Source organism: Diceros bicornis, chromosome 10 (assembly GCF_020826845.1).
Source record: "Diceros bicornis minor isolate mBicDic1 chromosome 10, mDicBic1.mat.cur, whole genome shotgun sequence".
NCBI lineage: Eukaryota > Metazoa > Chordata > Mammalia > Perissodactyla > Rhinocerotidae > Diceros > Diceros bicornis.
Window position 1 is genome coordinate 20190511 of NC_080749.1, and position 24045 is coordinate 20214555.

The 24045-nt window shown below is 41.0% G+C and overlaps 1 protein-coding gene across 1 annotated transcript in view; it reads right to left on the reverse strand.

The window, feature by feature from the left end:
* The window catches only part of TMEM163 (transmembrane protein 163), a 232026-nt gene that overhangs the window by 26616 nt on the left and 181365 nt on the right, over nt 1-24045 (reverse strand). The window contains exon 5 of the mRNA XM_058548853.1: nt 19783-19879. Within this exon, the coding sequence (XP_058404836.1) occupies nt 19783-19879 (97 nt within the window). The remainder of the gene's footprint in view (nt 1-19782; nt 19880-24045) is intronic.

Below are 24045 nucleotides of genomic sequence, written 5' to 3' on the forward strand. Positions count from 1 at the left end.
CACATTCTGCTTTTGTAAGGCCACTAAATGGCAGCTTAAAATTTTTTTTTTTTAAGGAATGAACCCACAGGACAAAAAAAACAAGAGAAGGACAACAGCCACACAATTGTGAGAGCTGGAAAAGTAGATAGAAGAGTGGAGCCGCCTTAAAGGGACAGGGAATGGTGGAATCCTGGGGCAGAGGGGGAGGTCAAGAAACAAGATGTCAGAACCCCCAAAGGCTCAGAAGTGATGCCACTAGGCACTCCTGGAATAGGGGTGAAAGAGGTGAGACTAAAAGCAGGAGGATTCATTGACAACGTCCGCGAGAGGCCCAGAACCCCTCCCCACTGCCCAGAGTGTGTTGACTGCTGCTCCATAGCAGCAGGGGAGAAAGCGTATCCACTGCAGAGAACAAAATAAAGGGTCTCTGCACTGGGTACACCAGGCTCAGCGGAAGGCAGGGGCTACTGTGTTGAAAAGTGGGGCTTAAAGGAGTTAACCTGCTGCCCTACGAATGTGACTAGCCCAGGAGAACACGGAACATGACTTTACATGCATTAAATAAAATATATAGACTTATAAAGGAAACCAATTATATTAGCATACACTTAAGAAGATACAAAAAATTGTGCTTTAGTAATATAAGGGCTTCTAAATTAATGTATTAAGTAGCAAATTCTAATAGCAGATCTAATTCAGTAATTTTAAGTTCTGATAACCACCAAAAATATTTTGAGATATCTGCCAAAACCAATCTTAGATAAATATGTCTGATTTTTATTGATGACAAAGTCACAAGTACTCTAATATTACAACTGTGGTTCATTGCCTAATTTTACAATGCAAGAAAATACTAAATTTCAGATAGAGGTTAAAGGAAAATAAAGACAAAATTTCTTTCTGATTCAAGTTAATGGATCTGCTAACTTCCATCCATGGACACAAACACCAGGTTAAAAACCCTTGCCCTAGAATTAAGACCACATTTGACAAGCCTTACCCACACATAATTCTTAAATATAATCAGACAGCCAGTAATTACCAGACTTTTGGGAAGCCATCTAATATGAAAGACAGAGACCAAACAAATAGAAAAATGTGACTTAGTGACAGTATGCAGAGAGAAGAAAACTTTTAAAATTATTGTTAACATCACCGCAGATATCGTACCTGTCACACAAGAAAAGGATGCTATAAAAGAACATATAAAGCAAAAAGAAAGTTCTTAGAATTTAAAAACTTAACAGAAATTAATAACTTAACAAAAACATCAAGAAATAAGGTGGAGGAAATCTCTCAGGAAGTAGAACAAAAACACAAAAAATAAAATATAGGAGAGAAAATTAGAAGACTTGTCCAGGAAGTCCAACAGTTTAATAATAGAAAGCCTAAAAATATAGAACAGGGAAATTAATAGCAAAAAAAAATCATTAACAAAATAATTTAAGAAAAACTCCCAGAACTGAAGGACATGAATTCCAGAATACAAGGGTCTGAGTGCCTAGCACAATGTATGGAGGAAAAAAAAATCCTCACCAAGGCTAATAACTGAAAACTTTCAGAACACTGAGGACAAACAGAAGATCTTAAAAGCTTCCAGAGAGGAAAAACAGGGCTAAAAAAAAAAAAAAAAACACAAAAGATTGGTCATTAGAATTGCATTAAACTTCTTAAAAGCAACACTAGAAATTAAAAAACAGTGGATTAATGCCTTGAAAATTCTAAGAGCAAACTCATTTCTACCCAGGCAAACTACCAAATAAATTATGAGGCTAGAACACCAATATTTTCAGATATTCAAAGTCTCAAAAAAATTTACCTTCCCTATATCTGTTCTTAGGAAGCTACTGGAGGATGTGCTCCTCTAAAACAACGGAGTACACCATGAAAGACTACAACATGGGATCCAATAAGATACAACCTAAGAGAAAAGTAAAATGAAGGATTACAATGAATGGGATCCCAAGATGACAACTATGGAGCTGACCTAAAGTGTGCACATACATACGTGTGTGTGTGATTTATATTATATATTCATTTATTAGTATCAGGGAACACACAATGTAATACAAGAAAGGATCATATAAGACTATAGGGCTCAGCTATGAATAACATTTACCATCATAAAAATAACAATGTGAATATTGATCTAAGCAGAATAACAGTGTAAATGTACTGGGAGGGATGGTGAAAGGGCCAACCAGAGTGAGATATAAAGAAATCATATCTGTAACTGAAAAAGCAAGAAGTAGCAACATACACATGTTACTTAAAGATGTGGAGCTTGAAAGGAGTTATAATGGTTGCCTCTAGGGTGGGGGTTACTTTTTATAATGAGGCTTGCAGAATAATTGGCTATTTAAATTACATACATATACAACTTAAAAAAAAATAAAAACTCAATATAAAGAAAATATTTTGGGGCAGTAGTTTCTGAGTGTATTAGTCAGGGTTCTACCAGAGAAAGAACTAATAGAAGATAAATATTAAGAGATTTATTACAAGGAATTGGCTTACGTGACTGTGGTGGCTGGCTAGGCAAGACCAAAACCCATCAGGCCAACTGTCAGAAAGGCAGGCTGGAACTCAGGCACCAGCTGAAGCCAGTGTCCATAGGCAGAATATCTTCTTTCTCAGGGAGGCCTCACTCTTAAGGCCTCTCAACTGACTGGACCAAGCCCACCCAGATTATCAAGGATAATCTCCTTTACTGAAAGTCAACTGATTATAGATGTTAATCAGGTCTACAAAATTTCTTCACAGTAACACCTAGATTAATGTAGACTGACTGACAGGAGACTACAGCCTAGCCAAGTCGACACATCCACCTGATGTCAACTTGGGTAACAAAGGCACACTCCTGGCCCGCTCTGTGAGATGGTTACCCTAGAAGCACTCACGGCGGTTCAGTCACTGAAGAATCTGAATTGTTTCTCACACTTACAAATATCAGGGGTCCATCAGAGGTCCTTCCGTGGCAGAGTGTAGGTCAGGCCAGAATCTGAAAGCCGCCTAACTCTTAAGGGATACACCGTGGAAAAGCGCCATGCAGAACACACTTCTGTGCAAATTAACTTTGCCAGCTCCTTGTATAAATGACTACTTTGTCTCTCGTGGAGTTTGAAAACAAAACAGGAAAAAAAAAAAAAAACCACCAACAGCAAAAACTAAAAGGGAAAATAAACATAAAACTCATTTACCTGACCCCAAAACTGAGTGTGGACAAGATAGGAGGAAGTACTAAAGATGAGAGCCTAATGGCCTAGAAAGCAAATCAACAGACTTGATCTGCAAAACCAAATGCAGGTTTTTGAAAAAGATGAGTAAAACAAACTTTTGCCAAGCTAGCTTAAGAGACAACAAGCAAGAGCACAAACAAACATTAGTAATAGAACAGGGCACATGAGGACAGATGAATTTGAGATTTTTAAAAATCATATGAGAGTAAAGTGAGCAACTTTAATGCAATAAATTTGAAAGCCTAGATAAAATGGTCAATTTTCTAGAAAAACAAACTTTGAAAATTGTTCCAAAAACATAAACTATACAAATATTTGAGATGGCAAGAAAAGAACTCAATAATAACGATGATGATAATAACAGAAGCAGCAAACACCTACTGTAGCACTAAGTGCTGGACACTTTCTCAAATGCTTTTTACACGCATTAACTGGGCCAATCCTTACAGCTCCAGGAGGGAGGTACTAATGCTGTGCTTATTTTACAGACGAGAAAACTGGAGCCAAAGCAGTGAAGTAACTTGTCCAAGGTCCCACAGCCAATTCTGCCTCCAGTGTCCATTATCTTAAAGGAGAATGTACTCTGCTGCCTCTCCAAAAGGCAACAGGCTCAATTTTGCAGATAATTTCCACTAAAACTTCAAGGAACAAGTAATTGCTACATTATAACCAGTATTCCAGAGCACAGAAAAAGAAGAAAAGAAAAGCTATGGAACTCATTACATGTGGTACACAAGGTCTAAAGCCCAATGTCATTTATGAGCACAGATGCAAATCCTAAACAAAATAGTAAGTGGAAACCAGCAATGGATTAAAAGAATAATACTTTCTGGCCAAATTGGGTTTATTTCAAGAATGCAAGGATGCCTCAATATTAGAATATTGACTAATTCAAAATGTATACATATTCAAGGAAAAGAAACATCTTAATATATACAGAAAAAGTACTCAAAATTCAACACCTATTTGTGATTGAAAACAAAAAACTCTTAGCAATCAAGAAATCACATAGTGATTCCAAAATCAGCAGCAAACCATTCCACATTGTTTTGAAGATCTTGCCTAATAAATAAGACAAGGAAAAAAGAAATATTAAAATTGGAAAGGAGAGACAAACTGTCCTTATATAATATATCCAAAACAATCAACTGATAAAACTGATTTTAAAAAAGTCAGCAAGGTTACAGGCTAACAAGATCAGTATCCAAATATCATTATCTTTCTTATGCAGTAATAATTTAGAAAATGAAAGAAATAAAAAACCTTAAAATAGCAACAAAAACTCATAAAATATAAATGAATAACCCTAATAAAAGTGTATAAGGTCCTCATGGAGAAGATTACAAAATTTCACTACAGGACATAAAGGAAAATGTGAATGGACAAAGATGAAATGGAAGGGAGGATTCAATCGTTAAAAGGAGCAATTCTCTCAAAATTAATAAATTTAATGCAACCTCACTCAATACTCCAACAGAAGTTTTCATTAAACTTGGCAAACTGATTTTGAAATTCGCAAGGAGTACAGTCATGTGTTGCTTAACGATGGGGAGACGTTCTGAGAAATGCATCATTAGGGGGTTTCGTCGTTACGGAAACATCATGGAGTGTACTTACACAAACCTAGATGGTATAGCCTACTACACACCTAGGCCATATGGTATAGCCTATTGCTCCTAGGCTACAAAACCTGTACAGCATGTTACTGTGCTGAATACTGTAGGCAATTGTAACACAATGGTAAGTATGTGTGTATCTAAACATATCTAAATATTGAAAAGGTACAGCAAAAATATGACATAAGAGATAAAAAATGGTGGGAAAAAATGGCTGGATAGGGAACTGACCATGAATGGAGCTAGCAGGCCTGGAAGTTGCTTTAGGTGAGTGAGTGGCAAGTGAATGTGGAGGCCTAGGACATCACTGTCACTGCTGTAGGCTTTATAAACACTGCACACTTAGGCTACACTAAATTTATAAAAAACAATTTTTCTTTCTTCAATAATAAATTAACCTTAGCTTACTGCACCTTTTTTACTTTATAAATTTTTAATTTTTAACTTTTTGACTTTTTTGTAATAACAGCTTAAAACACAAACACATTGTACAGTCGTACAGAAATATTTTCTTTCTTTACATCCTTATTCAATTTTTTTTCTATTTTTAAAAGTTTTAATTTTTTTTTCTATTTAAACTTTCTTGTTAAAAACTAAGACACAAACACACACATTAGCCTAGGCCTACGCAGGGTCAGCATCATCAGTGTCACTGTCTGCCACCTCCGTATCTTGTCCCACTGGAAGGTCTTCAGGAGCAATAGCACGCATGGAGCTGTCATCCCCTGTGATAACGAGGCCTTCTACTGGAATACCTCCTCAAGGACCCGCCTGAGGCTCTTCTTAAGGAAGTGTCACTCTTTTCAGAAATATGTCCATCTTGGTTTGTTTCTTTTTTTCATCATAGATTTGCTTGTAAGCAGATAATGCACCATGAACATTCCTCTCTGTTAATGAAAGCCTTTCAGTGTTGGGAGTCCATGTTTTCAGACTTTTTAAGGAGCTTGTTGGGGTCTGCAAAAGCTTCTGCTAAACCCTTCACTGTGAATTTTCCTGGGGGTTCTTCTTCTTTTTCTTCTCCTGCAGTTTCCTTTTCTCTTGCCTTTCTTCAGCTCTGTGTTCCTGTTCCAGTTCCCACAACTCCTCATTAGTCAGCTCCTCAGGAAGCACCTCTAGGAGCTCCTCAATGTCATCCTCATCCACACCCAGGTTAAAGTTGTTTGCCATCTCAACCACAGCTTCGTTATTTTTGCAACCTTCTCATCCTTGGCAAATCCTCTAAAGTCACGGATGAACCTCTTGAGTGTCTTCTTCCAGAGGCCATTCATACACTCCTTGGTGACATCACCACAAGCCCAAGAAAGGTTCTTGATGCAGTCACAGATGTTGTAATCCTTCCACAATTGCATCAGTGTCTTCTCAGTGTCTTCCTCAGTTGCACCAATAGCCTGGGCAAAGGTCTTCCTCAGGTAGCAGGCCTTAAAAGCTGCTATAACTCATTGATCCATTAGTTGGACCAAAGAGGTGGTGTTTGGAGGGAGAAACACCACTTTGATATTGGGATGAAGGTCACCAATAAAAAGAGCAAGTCCAGGAGCATTATCAACATAAGCAAAATCTTGAAAGGTATGTTATTCTCCAAACAGTGCTTCTCCATTTCACAGGCACAGCAATTCAGGAGGGCATCTTGGAAGAGGCGCTGGTCATCCATGACTTCTTATTCCTCCTGTAATAGACTAGCAATGTGTGCTTATTGATGTGCTTGAAGCCCTGGGGTTCTCACTGTGTCTGATCACAGAGGGTTTCAATTTGTAGCCTGCAACACTGCCCCCAAGCAAGACAGTTATCCTGTCCTTAAAGCCTTGAAACCTGGCATTGACTTGGTCTCCTTACAGATGAAACTCCTTTCAGGCACCCATTTCCAGAATAGGGAGGTCTCATCCATGTTGAATATTTCCTCTGGCAAGTAATTTTCCTCCACAATCAGCTTACCTAGACTTTCCAAAAATTCTTCAGCTGCCTTCACATCAGCACTTGCAGGCTCACCACTCACGTTCACATTATGTAATGAATAATGATTCTTGAATTGTTTAAAGCACCCAGAGCTAGTAGTAACACAGCCAGGTCCAGCTTTTTCTTTCAACATTGCGAACAAACTTTGTGCTTTGGCCATGATCGCAATAATACTGAGAGAGTTACACTTCTGTGTCTGGTCTTCAATCCAGGTCATTAGAAGTTTCTCCATGTCTGATATAGGCCCTTATCAAATGTTTTTTAGTCTTGTTGCCTTCAATGAAACAGATTCTTCAACAGCTTCCATCATTTTGTTCTTGTTCTTCAAGATCATAGCTATGGTGAAATGGGACACGCTTGACTGGCAAGCCATAACCATCACTGATTTTCCAGCTTCATAGTCCTTAATCATTTTTAATTTTGAGTCCAGGCCAATCACTCAATGTGGCCTCTGACTGGCAACATTAGCAGCGGATTTTGTATGTTTAGGGGCCATGATGAACACAACACTGTGAGATTAAATCAAGCAGAAGAGAAAATGACGTAATCAAGAAACGCAATAAACACAAGATGTATGGAACTGCTGCTGGTGTAACATGGCATACTGTCTTACAGTGAACTTTTTTTAATAAGTAGAAAGAATACACTCTAAAATAATGATGAAAACTATAGTATAGTAAATACATAAACCAGCAGTAACATAGTCATTTATTATCATTATCAAGTATTATGTACTGTACATAATTGTATGAGCTATACTTTTATACAACTGGCAGAGAAGTAAGTTTGTTTACACCAGCATCACCACAAACACATGAGTAATGCATTGCACTATGACATTACAAGGGCTACGATGTCACTAGGCTATAGGAATTTTTCAGCTCTATTATAGTCTTACGGGACCACTGTTGTATATGTGGTCAGTCGTTGACCAAAATGTCATTATATGGCACATGACTGTACTACAAAAACAGCATTAGTCAAAACCACTTTGAAGAATCTAGAAAAGAGGGTGACCAAACATTAAGACATATTGTAATTACAGAAATTTAAAAAGTATGACATTAGAACTGAAGAACCAACAGATCCACAGAATGGAATGGCAAGTCCCGAGATGGCCATGCACCTATGGAATTTGACATACGATGGAGGTGGCCTTTGAAATGGTATCAGGAAAGTCGTATGTTCATCTGAGAAACAAAGATCAACAATATTGGATCCCTAGCTCATACCAAACACAAAAATAAATTCTAGGTGAATTAAAGATCCAATTTTAAAGGTTTTTTTTTTACATATATTAAAAGAAAATAAGAAGATATAGGCATATATATTTATGGCATCAAGGCAGTCAGGCTTTCTTAACCCCCTACCTCCTCCAATGAAATAAAACTACCACAACCTCATAAAGGAAAAGATTGATAAACTTGATTACACCAAAATGGAAGGGGGGGGTACTTCTAATAGGAAAAGATATACAATATTAAAAAGAAAAACTAGATATTAGGAAAAATTATTTGCAACTTGTATATAAGATTGGTACTCAGAATAAATAAATAACTCCTAAAAACCAGTAAGAAAAAGACAACAGAAAAATGGGCAAAGGATACATAAAGAAGCAGTTTATAAAAGCGGAAACACAGACAGACAATAAATATAAAAAAGTATAATCAACTTCACTGATAATCAAGGGAAAACAAAATAAAATAAAATACCATTTTTCACCCATTAGACTGAAAAACTGTGAAGATATCAAGGATGGTAACATTCTGAGAACGTAAACTGGTGCAGCCACACTGAAGGGCAACTTGGCAGCATCTATTAAAACATGTGCACCTTCTACTATCCAAAAATTTCTCTCCTGGATATCTACCCTAGAGAAACGCCATCTGCACACATTACTCATTACCACTACAGTACAACAATGTTCATTCTAACAGCTTTGTAATAGCAAAAAACTGGAAACTACCCAAATGCCCATCAACAGAAGAGTGGCTACAGCTCATGAATTTATATGATGGGCAATTAACATCATCAATATTCTAGATTTTAAAAACATGTTGATTTAAAAAATTGCAGTGTGATATGTACAATATCCATTCATGTAATAACTCACAACAATGTTATATTTGCTATGCATATAAATATAGATCATACAAAATTTGAGGGTGATGGTAAAGGAGCCATATATATATAGGCTGCCTCATCTGCATATTTCCTCTGCACATATATCACTAGCATCACAGCACAAAAGAGAAAAGAACTCAAGGCTATGAATGGGGGAGAGCGGTCTGGAACAAGCCCTTTTGGCTAGCTATATTTCTCCCACAGGGGTATAAAAATGTCCACAGCAACGTCTCAGGCTGCCTCTATTTGGGGCTCCTTGAAGGATAAGCTCCTTTCGGTAAGTGTGGTTCTAGCCTGTTGCCTGGTACAGCCAATGGCCTCCTGCATGCATGAATTAATTCATTCAACATACATTTATTGAGTTCCTCCTACATGCCAGGCCCTATTAGGGGCTGGGAGGACGGCAAGGCTAAGTCCTTAAAGAGTTTACAGTCTACCTGGGGAGACAAGTAGACAGAAAATTACACTGCAGAGTGCTCAGACCTACCACAGCAACCAGCATGAGGTGCCATGGGAACACAGAGAATGGGCACCTATATTGGGGCTGGGGTTTTTGGGTAATTCCAAATGAAGGCGGATAGGGTTAGGTAAAACAGAAGAACAGCAGAAGAACCTACTGGCAACACTTTCACCAAAGCTGCTTCTCACTAGCAGTAGGGGGTAGTGTTGAAGACCACAGCTCTCAACAGTGAGAGCTTTAACTCAGCTGTGTCCTCTTATAACCCTCTCTGCATACACCCTCCCTCTTTGGAACAGCCACCATACAGAAAATAAAGGAGCAAGTCCGAGGTCCCTCCTAAGCAGCTGACCTTCACAAGTGCCCACTGTCAGCCTGGTTTTCATGTTTTGCCTCTCCTTGGAAAATTCTTTAGGGTAAACATCGTGTATTGAGTCCATGAGGGCTGGAATGACCAGAGAGCCCACTTTACTAGGATTACTTAAGGATTAAGAATTTTTACACAGTGCCACAAAACTACTTCCCAGAGAAGTATCAAATGTTTCTGTAACAATTCAGTAACATATGTGGCTTTGTCACCAAATGCTCATGTTCTGGTCATAGGCAGACTATTCCAAAGTAACAGCACTGCTCATGTGATAGGAGGATGGAGCGCAAGTAATTGACAGGAGGAGCTCTTATCACTGGAAGAACTTATTCCCAACTTCTTTGCTGTGCTAGGAGGTATTGTGTGCACTGTATAAACAGGGATATCTTAGTCAAAGCTTGGGAAATAAAAAGACATTCAGTATGATTCTCTCCATTAGCTAAACAATAAACAGAAAAATGTTATGAAGATTGCACTGTCCACATTATACTTAGGGAAGTGAACGAAAAAATATTTACCTTAAAATATTAAACACTTTATGAAAAAAATTTTTTTCTTTCTTCAAAGATAAGAAAGGGCTCTTAAAACCTCTCAGAGAGAAAGAAGTGTCAAGTTAGAAGTGCTAAATTCTCACATTCCAGATGTAAAAACAAGGACCAAGAGATTAAACCAATTTCCCAAAGTCAAGCAGATGCATTTGAATAGCAAAGTACTCAGCCTTGATCCAGCAACACTCATCCTTGATAAACACCAGTATCCTGAAATACACAGATGCCCCCCTAGGTTGGCATAGGTTGGGGGGTGCAGAGGAACAAGGACCACGTTTCCCTCCCTCCCTTCCTTTCTCTTTTCTGTTTTTGTTACCTTAACCCAGCAGCCTCCTAAGGCAGGCTTTCAAAGTGCATATTGTGTTGGAACCTTCAAGGCCACAGGGGCGGGGGCATTTCACTCCCATTCAGTAGGGTGTGGAAATCCTAGACTTGGAGTTTATTCAGAATCTTCTGTGAGACTGAGTCTCTGGGCAGTATTTTCTCAATCAGAAGATGGAGTCAGTTGTATTAGCTTTTCTTAAAGGCTGACTTTCAGCTCTCAAATTCTGTGGTACTTCAGGAGGTAATCCACAGAACAGAAAGAGCCCTCAACTAGTCAAGAGACCTGGTTCCATTCATCGTGTATGTCTCTGGCACTGATATTATGCAGTCTGGAGGAAGTTATTTTATTTATCTGAGGATTTGTTTCCTTGTTATAAAATGGCGGTGGGTCTACTGTCGGCACTACTTCAGGAACCCTGTGAAAGCCTAATGAGGTTCAAGCTAAAAAGCACCTTTTTGAGGTGAAAAATGCAAAGAGGCATAATAGATAGAATAGAGCAACATGGCAGACTGCTCACAAACATATCGTATTCTGATTAAAAACAAGGCTAACACAGCGAGGAAAAGAGAACCAATCAGAGACTCTCATACAGCCATTTCCTAGGTAACACCTGAACTGACAAACCAACCACACTGTCTGCAAGAGACCCAGAGGATAGACCACCCATGCTTTCCGGTTTAAAATGGTTAATACTCTCAAAAGCCTGAGCCACCAGCAGGCTCTTCATTAGATGTTTCTGGCAACTGCATGACATCAGTCATATTTCAGCAAAAGCTCCTCTATGTACCTCTGATGACAGCTGTTATATTTAGCCTATTATTTACCCTTTCTTTATCATACATTTTATCTTTATATTATTGCCTATTTATAGTATAATTTTAGCGGTGCTGTCAACATCCCAGGTACTGAATATACAGGGTTACAATCAGGAAAATAAAACATCACTCCATAACAACTTAAAATATTTGTCCTGTATGGATCCGAGCAGGATTCCTATCTGGCCTAGCAATGTGAGATCATTTGTGGCCCTAGATGTACTTGAACTGCATATATTTAAAGTGTTCAGCTTGCTCAGTGTTGACATATTTTTATACCTGTGAAATCATCACCAAAAGCAAGAGAATATTTCCATCACCCCCAAAAGCGTCCTCGTGACTCTTTAATAATCCCTCCCTCCCTCTCCTCCCATCCTCAGGTGACCACTAACTGCTTTCTATCACTATAGATCAGTTTGCATCTAAAATTTTATATAAATGGAATGACATAGTAAATATTCCTTTTTGTCTTGCTTCTGGTACCCACCTTAATTATTCTGAGATTCATCCATGTTGTTGCATGGATCCATAATGCCTCTTTATTGCTGAGAAGTATTGCATTGCCTGGATATAGCACAATTTGTTGATCCATTCACCTGTTGATATACATTTGGGCTGTTTCCAGTTTTTGACATTAGAAATAAAACTGCAATAAACATTTGTGCAGGCATATATTTTCATTTCTCCCAGATAAACATCTAGGGGCAGAATGGCTAGGTCATATGGTAAATGGATGTTTAACTTTTTAATGAACCGCTGAACCGTTTGCCAAAGTGGTTGAACCATTTTACTCTCTCACTGTCAGTGTATGGGAGCTCTAGATGCTCCACACGTTTATTTTATTTTTTTAATTTTAGACATTTTAATGGGGATGTAGTGGTATGTTATGGTTGTTTTAATTTGTAATTCCCTGATGACTAATGATGTTGAGCATTTTTTTGTGTGCTTATTGGCCATTTATTTATCTCTTCTCTTGTGAATTGTCTGTATAAATCTTTTGTCTATCTTCTTACTGGCATGTTTGTCTTCTTATCAAGCTGTTCTTTATATGCTCTGGATACAGTCCTTTGTCTGATACATGTGTGTTGTCTTGTCATTTTCTTAATGGTGTCTTGGAAGAGCAAAGGTTTTGATTTTGATGAAGTCCAATTTCCAATTTTTTGATGTTATGGCTCATGCTTTTGGTGCCACATCTAAGAAAACTGTGCCTATCCCAGGGTTACAAAGATTTTTTTCCTTCTGTTTTCTTTTAGGAGTTTTAAGTTTTACACTGAGGTTTATGATCCATTTTGAGTTAATTTTTATATAAGGGTTGATGTCCATTTTTGTCCATGGCTCTTCAGTTGCTCCAGCTCTATTTGTGGAAGAGCACTTCTTTCCTCCAGTGAATTGCTTTGGCACCTTTGTCAAAAACCAGTTAACCAGATATGTGTGGACCTATTTCTAGACTCTCTATTCTCCTTGAACTCACTCAAGCCAATAATAATGCACTTTCATCAGTGCTCAGCTCTCTTCTGTTTAGAAGCTGGTAGGTCCTTGGCTCTAGGATGAATAAGGAGGTCAATCTTGCTGAGGTAATGGAATTATTATGTCTGAAGCAACAAAAGTGGGACATCACTAATATTCTGAAACCATGAATTTCTGCCTGTCTTTGTGCAGTGCTGGAAAGATGTTGGCAGGGAAGATGTTGAGGACCTTGACAACGTGTGATTTTTTTAAAAGTATTTGTCAATACAACTCCGAAATTAAATTTAGAGTTATGCTTGAGAGCATATCATAGTGGATGATAAATCTCTCTATTGCTGACAGTGGGTCCAGGAATTATAGGTTATCTCACAAGTAGCCTACAGCAGTACCCAAACTGAGCTGAGAATAGTATCCCTGAAGGCATTTCCTGGACAGTTCAATACAGCCTACGCTTCCAGAACTAAAGGCATCAAAAGGTCAGCCAACTTCCTTAGAAGCCTCACCTCTAGTGCAACAACAATAATATCAGTCAGCATTCATTCAATAGTTATACACTAAGCACATCACCTACATCTTTTTATTTTGTTTTCCTAAACTTACAAAGAAGATGCCGCTATTGTTTCCATTTTATAAACAAAGAAACTGAGGCAGAGAAAGGTTAAACAACCTGCCCCAGGTTCCTCAGGTTAGGAAGTGGCAGAGTTCGGGTCTGTCTCCCTGACTTCAGCTCCCACATCCTTAACCACAAGGCTACACTGTCTCAGGATACTCAATCAGTACTGAGGGGACCTTTAGAAACTTGCTCCCATGGATGAGGCACTTGTCTCAGAAGACATGAGGCTGACAAGCTGACTGCATGGGTTGCGCCTCTGTGAAACCACTCGCCTGGCCCCAAACCTTTCCTGCCCACCCCAACCCCTCTCCCTCATTTCCTTCTGTTAAATATCTCCTACCTCAAAAGGGATGCCATGAAGAATGTACTGCCAGAGGTGGGCAGAGGGGAGGCAGGGTTTGAACTTGAAGAGACAAAAGGAGTGGGAAGGATGGGATGAGTGTCTCCAGAGAGAGTTCTTTCAAGAGCAGAAGAGGATAAAGGCAGGAAGGGAGAGCTGAAAGTAAATGCCTGGGTAGGAAGGGGCAGGCAGGGAGTGACCGAAGATACCAGAAAGAGAAGGACTGAGTGTAGAAGTGAGATTTTGAAGGAGGTGGGCAAGGAGGGAGCTCAAGGGTTAAGGGTGGGAAGGGGAGAGGCCCTGAGTGAGAGTGAAGGATGAAAGAGAACAAAGGTACTTTGTACTGAAAATAGGGGTGTAGGAAGGAGGCAGGTCAGGCTGTCTCCATCCTCTCTACAAGGTAAAGACTTACTGAGAGCAAGATAATAAACACTGAAGAACATATACATAACTCCTACCATCCCAAGCTATAGGCTGAATGCTAAATGCTTTGTAAACACAAAAGCCTACAAACCCAAGAATCATAGTCACTTCTGCAGGTAGGAAGATCCTTGGGAAAAGTTCTTGGCTATGGACTTGCAAATACAAACGTAAAATATCCTTTACTAGAGTTTTATCTCCAATTTTGTTCATAAGAGTGGAATCTCATCTGGGGCTCTTGCACTGACCTCCACAGGCTCTGCAGAGCCAGCCCATCCTTCCAGTGTGGGAGACACTCAGCACCACTTGTTGAACAGGTGCACCAATGAAAGACAATGGCCACCACACCAGAAACCACATTCACATTCTGCAAGGGCTAGAAATGAAATGAAGCTAATGGCTGGCTGCCTGCAAGAAAATGAGCAATTGAGAGAGGCACCCTTTTATTGCTAGAGTGAAGCTGCTTTGTTCTGGTGGGTGGAATGGAATCTTAGGCAAGAAATTAGTAGGGAGATAGACAAGGGAAGGCTTGAATGGCAACCTTGCTGCTCAAGGAAGAAGAAAGAAAATTTTGCTAAGCATTAATTTATGACCTACAACACAAAGTTATTTTTCCTTTCTTCCTTTTGCCTCCTTCTCCTTTGCATTTTTCTCTCTCTATTCCTTCCTCCTATCCAGAGACACTGGTGTCAACAGGAAACAGAGAGAACAGGCTCACAGGGAACCTGTGGCTCCTTCTTCCCATGCCTCACCCCTACTCTCTCCCCAGTATAGCCTCCCTTGCCAATTCCCATTCTTCCTTCAGGTGTCATGTGGAGGGTCAGCTCCTCTGGGAAGGCCCCAACCTCCAGGCTTGATATGGACATCTTCTCTGTGTTCTCATATCATTGCCTCTATCATAGCCCTTATCACCATAATTCGAATGTATTGGTTTCTGGGTCTCTCTCCAACTGTGAGCTCCTTGGGAATAAAAGCCAGCTCATATGAGAAGTCAAGTGCTTTGCACAGCAATGAAAAAACTCTAGCCATTAGTGCTATCTTATTTTGAATCCCCAGTACCTAAACAGAGGTTCTGGGGATCAGTAGACATTCAAATGGCAGCAATTTTTATTATTATCAATATATGGCCATATATTATTTATGGCCAATCTGTGAATATTTATTATTGTAATTATAATTGTAATGACTATTGCTGCCACATGAACACTTAAAGAGGCTGGACCCAGACACTGGCCAAGAGCTCAAGGCAAAGAAGTCATGGTCTACTGAAGGTAGACCTGAGCTCGTTCAACCAAACAAGACATGGAGAAAAAGCTCATGGGCAAGGATGGGACTTCTAGGGCCTTGGAATCAGAAACAATATCATCTCCTTCTTTTGTAAAACACACGACAGTTTATAGAACATGTTCATTATGTCATTTAATTCTCCCAATTTCTGTTGTGGAGTAGGTGGCATGACACTCATTTACAAAGAGGAAATTGTTGCTCAGAGAGGAGACATGATTTGCTAAAAGTCATACAGCCAATGAGTGGTGAGTTAGGCTCAGAGGACAGGTCTTCCATCAGCATGTTGTGTGTTCCTTGAAAGAGTGGCCCAAGGTTGGCTACAGCCAACTGAAGCCCAAAAGAGAACACCACCAGTCCAGCCAGCCAGAGGGAGACAGGGAAGCAGGTAAAAGGGACTGAAAGGCCCAGTCTGAAATTACCTCAGGCCACAAGTTGGAGTAACTTTGATTCGCAATTCAGAAACATAAAAAATCAGAATGTTAAGAGCAGCCACTGCCATAGTAGCTCTGTCTTCTAATGCCAATTATTTTAAATAAATTGCTCATTTGATCCTTATCATAAACCTCTGACATAAGTAGTGCCTCCACTTCACATTTCAGGAAGATCAGGGTCAGGGAGACTAAGTGACTTGCCTGTGGTAGTCATGTGGGTAAGAGAGGCAGAGAGGGGATCACACCTCAGACAGGTCATCCCACCACCCCCATGTCCCTTCCACCATGGTAAGCATCTTCCCTAAAGTGCTTCCTTACATGTGATTCCATGCATCCCATGATTCCCCTCATTCCATACTTCTCCTGCATTTTCCATTGCTTCTTGGTTAAGGTGCCTGTGGGTTTTTCAAGAGACAAAGTAATGGGGGCACACTCCAGTCAGGGGCACAGAGTGCAGAGTATGGTAAGGGGTTGGGGTAGCAGGAATAGCCAGAAAGGCCAGGGATGGGACTAGCTGGGGGCCTGGACACCCCCCCTCTAGGACAGCCCTTGGCAGCACCCCACTGTGAGTATGAGAAGACAGGAGGGCCAGACCTGAAAAGCCAACAAACAACAGGATCATATAAGCCCACAGGACCAGGAGCCAAGACAGCCCTAGACTAGGAGACAAGGGTTCAAATCCAGGCTCTGCCAGCAGCCAGCTAACAACCACAGGAAGATCACTTCAGCTTTCAGAGCCCCCATGTCCTACCAAAAAGGAGAAGCATACCACCTGGCCCTTCTTACCAAAGCAGGGTGTGGCAGGGGTAAAAACAGAAAGAGGATGATTCTCCCTTCAAAGCAACCCACAGACACAGGGCAAGCACTATTCCCACTGCATCTGCGGCACTGCCCACTCTCCCTGACCTTAGAACCATAGTTCACAGCATTTCCAAGAAGGATCTTTTGGAATCTATGTCATTAAAGATCCAATGCGACCATGTGCAGGTTGTGAGGGAGCAGGCTTATGCCATTTGCTCATGAAGCCCTTGCAGCAGGCGCCATGGACTCCGGTCCCGGGCCTCCCACGAGAGATAGGCTGGCCTGACTTCTCCAGCACCACACTGAGGGGCAGATGACACCACCAAGGCTCAGAGCCAATCAACTTCACAGATGGGAAATTCTTATCTGCATAGCTTTCTTACTCAAAACTTATCCATTCTTGCAATTATTCTCACTCTGAGAATTGTGCAGCTGATGTTGAAAAGAAACACGCCAGAGGAACAGGCCTGGGGTAGAAAAAATGCTGCTTCTGACAAACTCACAGTAACAACTTGATAGAAATCAAGGCAATTCTGCAGTTGAGAGCAAGGGTGAAGCTGTAACTCAGACCTAAATTCATGACATCAAGGCCGTAATGACCAGTCTCTCTGGTTTCAACCACCACAGGCCACAAGCAGCCAAGAGGCATGCTTTATCCGGCAGCATGAAATTGTCGACCCACTCCCAATCAAGTAGGGTTTTCAAAATCTTTTAATTAGTTGCCAATTTATTTCACTTTCTAGGTTTTCACTTTCTCTTAAAACTTGAAAGATCTGACAAGCCTGGGTCCACACTCCGGCACAGCACCTCCAATAGAGGGCAGGCCCTTCATCCAGGCACATTCTCTCTAGTTGCCACAGACCCAGGCGGTTTCTCCTGTTTGGGGGACTGGCTTCTGTGAGCATCTGAGTTTGTGACTCCTAATTTAGATGAGGCATTGCGGACGAACACTCAATTTGAATTACTGCAGGCCAGGGATCAGGAGTCTGGCTATAGCCTGCTGGCTTCCCCCAACTTCTAGAGCAGAGAGTGGGAACTCAAAGACTCAGGATTCAAAAACTGTCGGTTACGACCTGGCAGTATTTACCTGGCCACCGTGTGCCACACAGCTGAATAGAAGGCCTCCCTTATGGCAACTAGAACGCACTTCCATAACTCTGAAGGCTTAAAAAAACAAAACAAAGCCACCTTATGTCTTTTTTTCACAGTTTTGATGAAATAACCATAAATGTGTGGGATTTTTAAATCCCACACGCCAGGACTGATAAAAGATGCAGTGGGTGTGAGTTCTCCCAGGACAGGGCTAGTCGTGGGCAAAATCATGGAGCTCCTCACCCTCTCCCACCCCAACCTGGGCAGGGCATTAGGGATTTATACCTGGATGTGGAATTTAAGTCAGTAAGCTGCTTCTCTTAGGAGTATTTGCCCATAGGATATGAAACTGTTCCCAGTTAAAAACGGTTTAGCTATCAAGAGAAAAACAAGGGGGGGCCTCTGCAAGGGACCGTGAGCACAGCTATCCATTCCACATCAAGTTAGCCCTGCTGGAAATTCATTTTTAATGCCTAAATAAATGAATGCATCAACTAACCTAGTGCCGAAAATTCCCACCGATAAACATTTCTTAGAGTGGAGTCAGATTTCCATCCCTTGTAAAATACGAAGATGGTATCTGATTGACATGTTAATTAATCACACTTAATACTTTCATGTCTACATTTTACCTAAGCTTCAGATTCTGACAGAATGAAACACAGGATAGCAAGTCTGATGGAGAAAAAGGGTAGAAAAGTCCAGGATCCCAGGTAACCAGAAAGATTAGCATGACACAGCACAATGGTGAGATGAAGAGCACAGAGTATAATAAATAGTAATATTTGCTTGAGCTAGCTCTGCTGAAAACGACTAAAAACCACAGGTAAGTTCAGTCCTACCCTGGTATCCATCTTTCCTCCCTGTCACTGAGATATTAGAGAACAAGCTTTTGGCCAGCTGCGATGATAAATAATAGTTCAGATCCTGGTGAGTTACTAAAGGAAGGGCTCTAATCTCAGTTTCAAGGTGGGGGAGGGGTAACTTAAAGCAGTTGCTTTAATAGCTTTCTAAATGCAGTGTAATGTCCCACTTCTTTTGCATCTTCCCCATAAACACACACACACACACAAATGCAATACATTACCCCAAGAAGGATTAACATATATTTTTCTAAAAGTGAAATTAAAGGTCTAATAAATTAGGCCTTATATAAGATGATGCACGCAGACAAGCTCAAATCAAATCACATTCTAAGAGAAGAGTCCATATTTTTGCATTTAAATCACTATGCATCTTGTATAAAGACAATTATTGTAATGGCAGCATCTTCATCTCCTGGTAAGTAAATTGGCTGCCTTCTATGAAGATAGCCTGATAGGAGACTGTAAAGATATTTCTTTTCTCAGCATTCATAAGGGGAGGGGGGGAGAATCAGAGTGCAGGTAATGACCGTCACCCAGAGAACAAAGCGGTCAAAGACACATTTTAATATGAAATTGTGTCCTCCAATTTCTGCATCTGAATGCCAATTGTGTCCGAAAACCTCATGTGAATAGATTTATGTATTGAATTGAGGTGCAAAGAAAAAAAATAATTCTTACAGTCATTGAATGGATGCAGAACAACAGATGCAAACGATACTGATTGGATCACTCTGCTATATGAAAGTCACCACATTTCTCTTTAATGTAAAAGACATCTTGTTTTAAAAACAGTCAACAGATCTAAGGAGAGGGATGCAGAACTCAGTACCAGCTCAATTATTTGAAGTCCCTTCATCTCACCCAATGCTTCGCTCTGCCAAGTCATTCACATTCTGCAATGAGTTTTTCTGGACTCCTAAAATGCTGTATATTCTCTCCCCATCCGCCAGTTTACTTCCCCCAGTAAATCTGTGGTATGAGGCAACACAGGAGGCTGGTACCTCCAGGAAAGATTGTTAAGGAAGGAAAAGGATCTTACCACTTCTGGGAGCAGCCTAGTTGAGAGGTCATGGATGGCTTTGACCACTATACATATGGATGACAGAAGGAATATCACCCCCAAGATGACACAGGCTCTGCAAAGAAACAAAACATTGAGAATCTTAACTGGAAGAACTCCACTCTGCTGATTTACACAATGACAGTGACAATGACACAACCCAAGGCATTGGGACCCAATCAAAATTTGCCACACTCCCACCCTGCCCCCCTACAGCCTCAGAATTAAGACGCAATCATCTCCAGGAGAATACAGTTCAGAGTTTTATCACCAAAATCAACCCCATGGTACAGGGACTCACCATCCCACATAACCTCACAGCATCCCGTGAATGCTGGCATGGAAGTGTCTCCAAGGCCATGAAATTCACTCCCCCTCCCTGGCAACACAACGTTTCACTCCTCCTCCTGGAGGAGTGCAGAGTTTAATAGCAAAGAGTGGAGGAGGCTCTGGCAAGAGACATCCCAAGCTCCACCATTTAACGTGTTGCTTGATCTTGGTCAAGCTACTGAACTTCTTTTAGCCTCTATTTCCTCACCTGTCAAATGGGAATAATATTTCCTACCTGAAGATGAAATGAAATAATGCACAGAGCATAAAAAAGTAACCCATTAATGTTGGCTCAAGCAAAGGAAGAGAAAAGTCCACCCTGGATGTCTCTTTATGATATGACGTGATGGACACATATGGATTTTCCCCAAAGATAAAAAGGAGCAATGATTTGGTAATGACAAAAGACAATGTTGATGGTAAGATGGAGCATTCTAGACCCAGGTGAGGCCCTGTCCTTAGGGAGCTTCCGCCGTGGGGTAAAAATCCAAAACTCTCTGGACAGAAGGCAGGGAGGGAATGGTTACCCCGGATGGTGGGGAAGGAACGGGGTCTAATGTTCCCTAAGAGGTGTAGTGATCTGTTTACTGAGCATCTTTCTCTCTCTGAGACATGAGTAGGGCTGCCAGCACTTGGGGTGCTAGATCTTCGACAGGCAACTTGTCACAACATCCTTGAGAAGCCTCCATCTCTGAACTCCTCTGGGGGAAAAGGAACAATGTCTGAGCTTCTTCCTGACAGGGAACAGTGATGCTACAGGACCCCCCCCCCCCCTCTCTCTCTTTCTCTCTCTTTCTCTCTCTCTCTCTCTCTCTCTCTCTCTCTCTCTCTCTCTCTCTCGATCACTGCAGGCACACCTCTATAATGCACAAAAAGTGGTTTTAGATTTGTTTACATTTCTTAAGGAGACAGGTATAAAGGATGCCATGGTCTCCTTACACAATGTCTTGCTTATATATCTTTAATCAAAACTACACTACAAATCCCTTAAAGGCAAGAACCATATTTTTATAATCTGAGTATCTACAGTAGCACGTAGCAAGTGCTCCTTAATGCGTCTGTAGAGTGGATGTAATCGTTAACTGATTAAGTAATCCCTAACTGATTTGTAAGTTTCCCCCATAGAGTTCACGGGGCATCAACCGCTTACCAATGCATTTGGGAGGAGGAAAGAGACTCCTAAAATTTCAGCCAAAATGCCTATGGAATAGCCCACATTGTAAAACTACTCTGAAATGTAATGAAAATCTAAAGAAATTGATGACTTGGTTTGTTAAAGTTGAATTTTACAGAACTGTCATATTTTCTTCACAAATACACCTATGAATATGCTCAAAAATGTTTTAAAAACGTATTTTCATCTCCTTTTAAATGTGTTACAAATTCAAAAACCATAGTCACCATTCCTTCAACACTGCTGGGAGCCTGTGTGTCAGAGATGCTCCCACAGCCTAAAGCATCTATTGTTAGCAGAGAGTGTGACGCTATTTTTTAACGTTTCAATATATTGTGTTTACACAGCAGCTTTCTCCTCAGGCACTCAGAGTTCCACACGTCAGCTCATAAATGCCCTGGAGGCCACTCACCAGACCTGGGTTTCTGTTTTCTGCTATTTTATGGATTGGGAGGGGGAGAGTATGTTTCATAAACACAAGGGTCAAAATGGGAGAGTCAAGGATCAGGTCACCCAACGAGTTTTAAGTCCACCCGGAAATAGAACCCAGGTCTCCTGACTCCCTCCCAGTGGCCAGCCACGGTCAACCACCCAGCCAACCACCTGGCCACTTGAAGGCTCTGGTCATCCACGTCATCCTCACACCACCACTGCCCTGGGACTGCAGCAGTCTCCAGGAGGCAGCGAAGATTCGGGTCAGGAGCAAATACCGCAAACACAGCTGCTTCTGAATCTGCGCATGTGTGCTGCTTCCTGGTCTGGGCGGAGGCTGAAGGGGAAGTGGCAGAGGGTAACTGCTCCATCAGGACACCGTGGCCTTCCCCTGGAGAGGCTCTCCTGACAGGTAAAGTGGGCAGTGTGCCTGTGGGCCTCTGCCCTCTTTGAGGAGCCAGGTCACCGGAATGAACGCAGATTCCTTCTCCCTCCTGCCCAAACCCCAGAAGAGGAAAATATTGAGTCAGAAAGAGGCAAATGAACTACCACCCCTTGAACGTAATCCCCTAATCAACCTAGACTGAAGCTGAAATTAAATTCACACAGGACCAGTGGTTGTCAAAGTGTGGTCCACAGATCAGCAGCATCGTGTCACCTGGGAGCTTGTTAGAAAACAAAATTCTGAAGTCCACCCCAGACCTACTGAATCAGAAACTCTGGGGATGACACCCAGCAGTCTGTGTTTTAATAAGCCCTTCAGGTGATTCGGATGCTCACTGAAGTTTGAGAACCACCATATTAGTCCTGCCGAAGACAATTAATGTCTGAAAGAAGACTAGTAAAATCTAAAGAAATGATTAAAGCCACTGGCACCTTTTTTTTTTTTTTCTTCTGCTAAAGACTGCAAATTGTTAATTGTGTCCGGCATTGTAAATCTAAGAATAATCTTGCAGTAAGGATTAATTTTTGTCTCTGAAATTCTAAGGGCAAAACCTACTGACAGATCCAAACCTACTCTCACATCCAAAATGATGTAAGGTTGAAAGTTTGGTCCCTTGTCAACTGCAGATTTAAAGGCCTGTGGTTCACAGTAATGAAGCCTGACTCATACCAATTCTAAGTTATTTTCCAAAGAGAAGCTTCTTCTACTCATTTACTAATTTACAAAAGACCTAAAACACAATAGCCCTGGCAATTAACCAATTCAGTCCACAGCTTAAAGTGTAAATGTTTTATTTACCATCTTTCACCCTAGTCTCCAAAGGACTTGTAATCTGGGACATTGTTCACATGTGAAATAATGAGAAATGAAAGACAGTCGAGTGGTGAGTACACACAGTATTGATGGATGCACAATCTCTCCTGCTGTTTTATTCTAGCTAGGTCCTCTTTCACTCCATGTGTTCTGCCATTTTAAGTAAAGCAACAAACAAAATCAGTTTGGTGGCAGGAGAAAGTGAGCACAGGATGCTTATGAGCCATTTCTCATTCTCTATAATGGCTATGCCAAACAGTCACCATTTTATTCAAGGCCCACCTTTCTCCCTCCATTACTACCAACACCCCCCTCCTCTCCTGCTGCAGGAGTTCCCTCCCTCCTTTTTCTATTCTCACTCATCTTACCTCCTTCCCTTGACTCTCCTAGGCTCTAGACCCCATCTCCTCTCTCCACCCATATTCCCATCTTTCTTCTCTGTCTTCCACCTCATCCACCTGCTGCATTGTGAACCAGTTGTGGTGAAGGGGAGGGTAGCTTGGACCAGGGACAGTCACTGAAGCCAGAGCTCTCCAGACAAGTGGTCATACCCTCTCCATGGTAAGACTGTCCATCTCCTCAACAAGTAACCACTAAAAACCTCTCCTTACTCAACAAATGGCCCTTTGCTTATATCTGTAATAACATACAAGCTGACTAAACCCACCCAAGTGAAATCTCATTTAGACAGGACTTTTTTTCTGGCTTCAACTTCAGGGACAAAAGTCAACACGGGCGATTTGTGAAAGAATTAGATTCTAGAGCAGCTCAGTCCAATAGAATTTTCTGTGATGATGGAATGTTCTATTCTGTGCTGTCCAATATGGTAGCCACTAGCCATATGTGGCTATTGAACACTTCAAATGTGGCTAGCACAAATGAAGAAATGAAATTTTAATTACTTTTAATTAATTAAAATTTAAATGGCCTCGTGTTGTTAGTGACCACCATATTAGACGGTACGGCTCTAAAGGTTGGGCTGAAAATATAGAAACTCACCAAAGTGTGTATACATATATAGAGAGAAAGTAGCCCAGAAGCTGCTCAT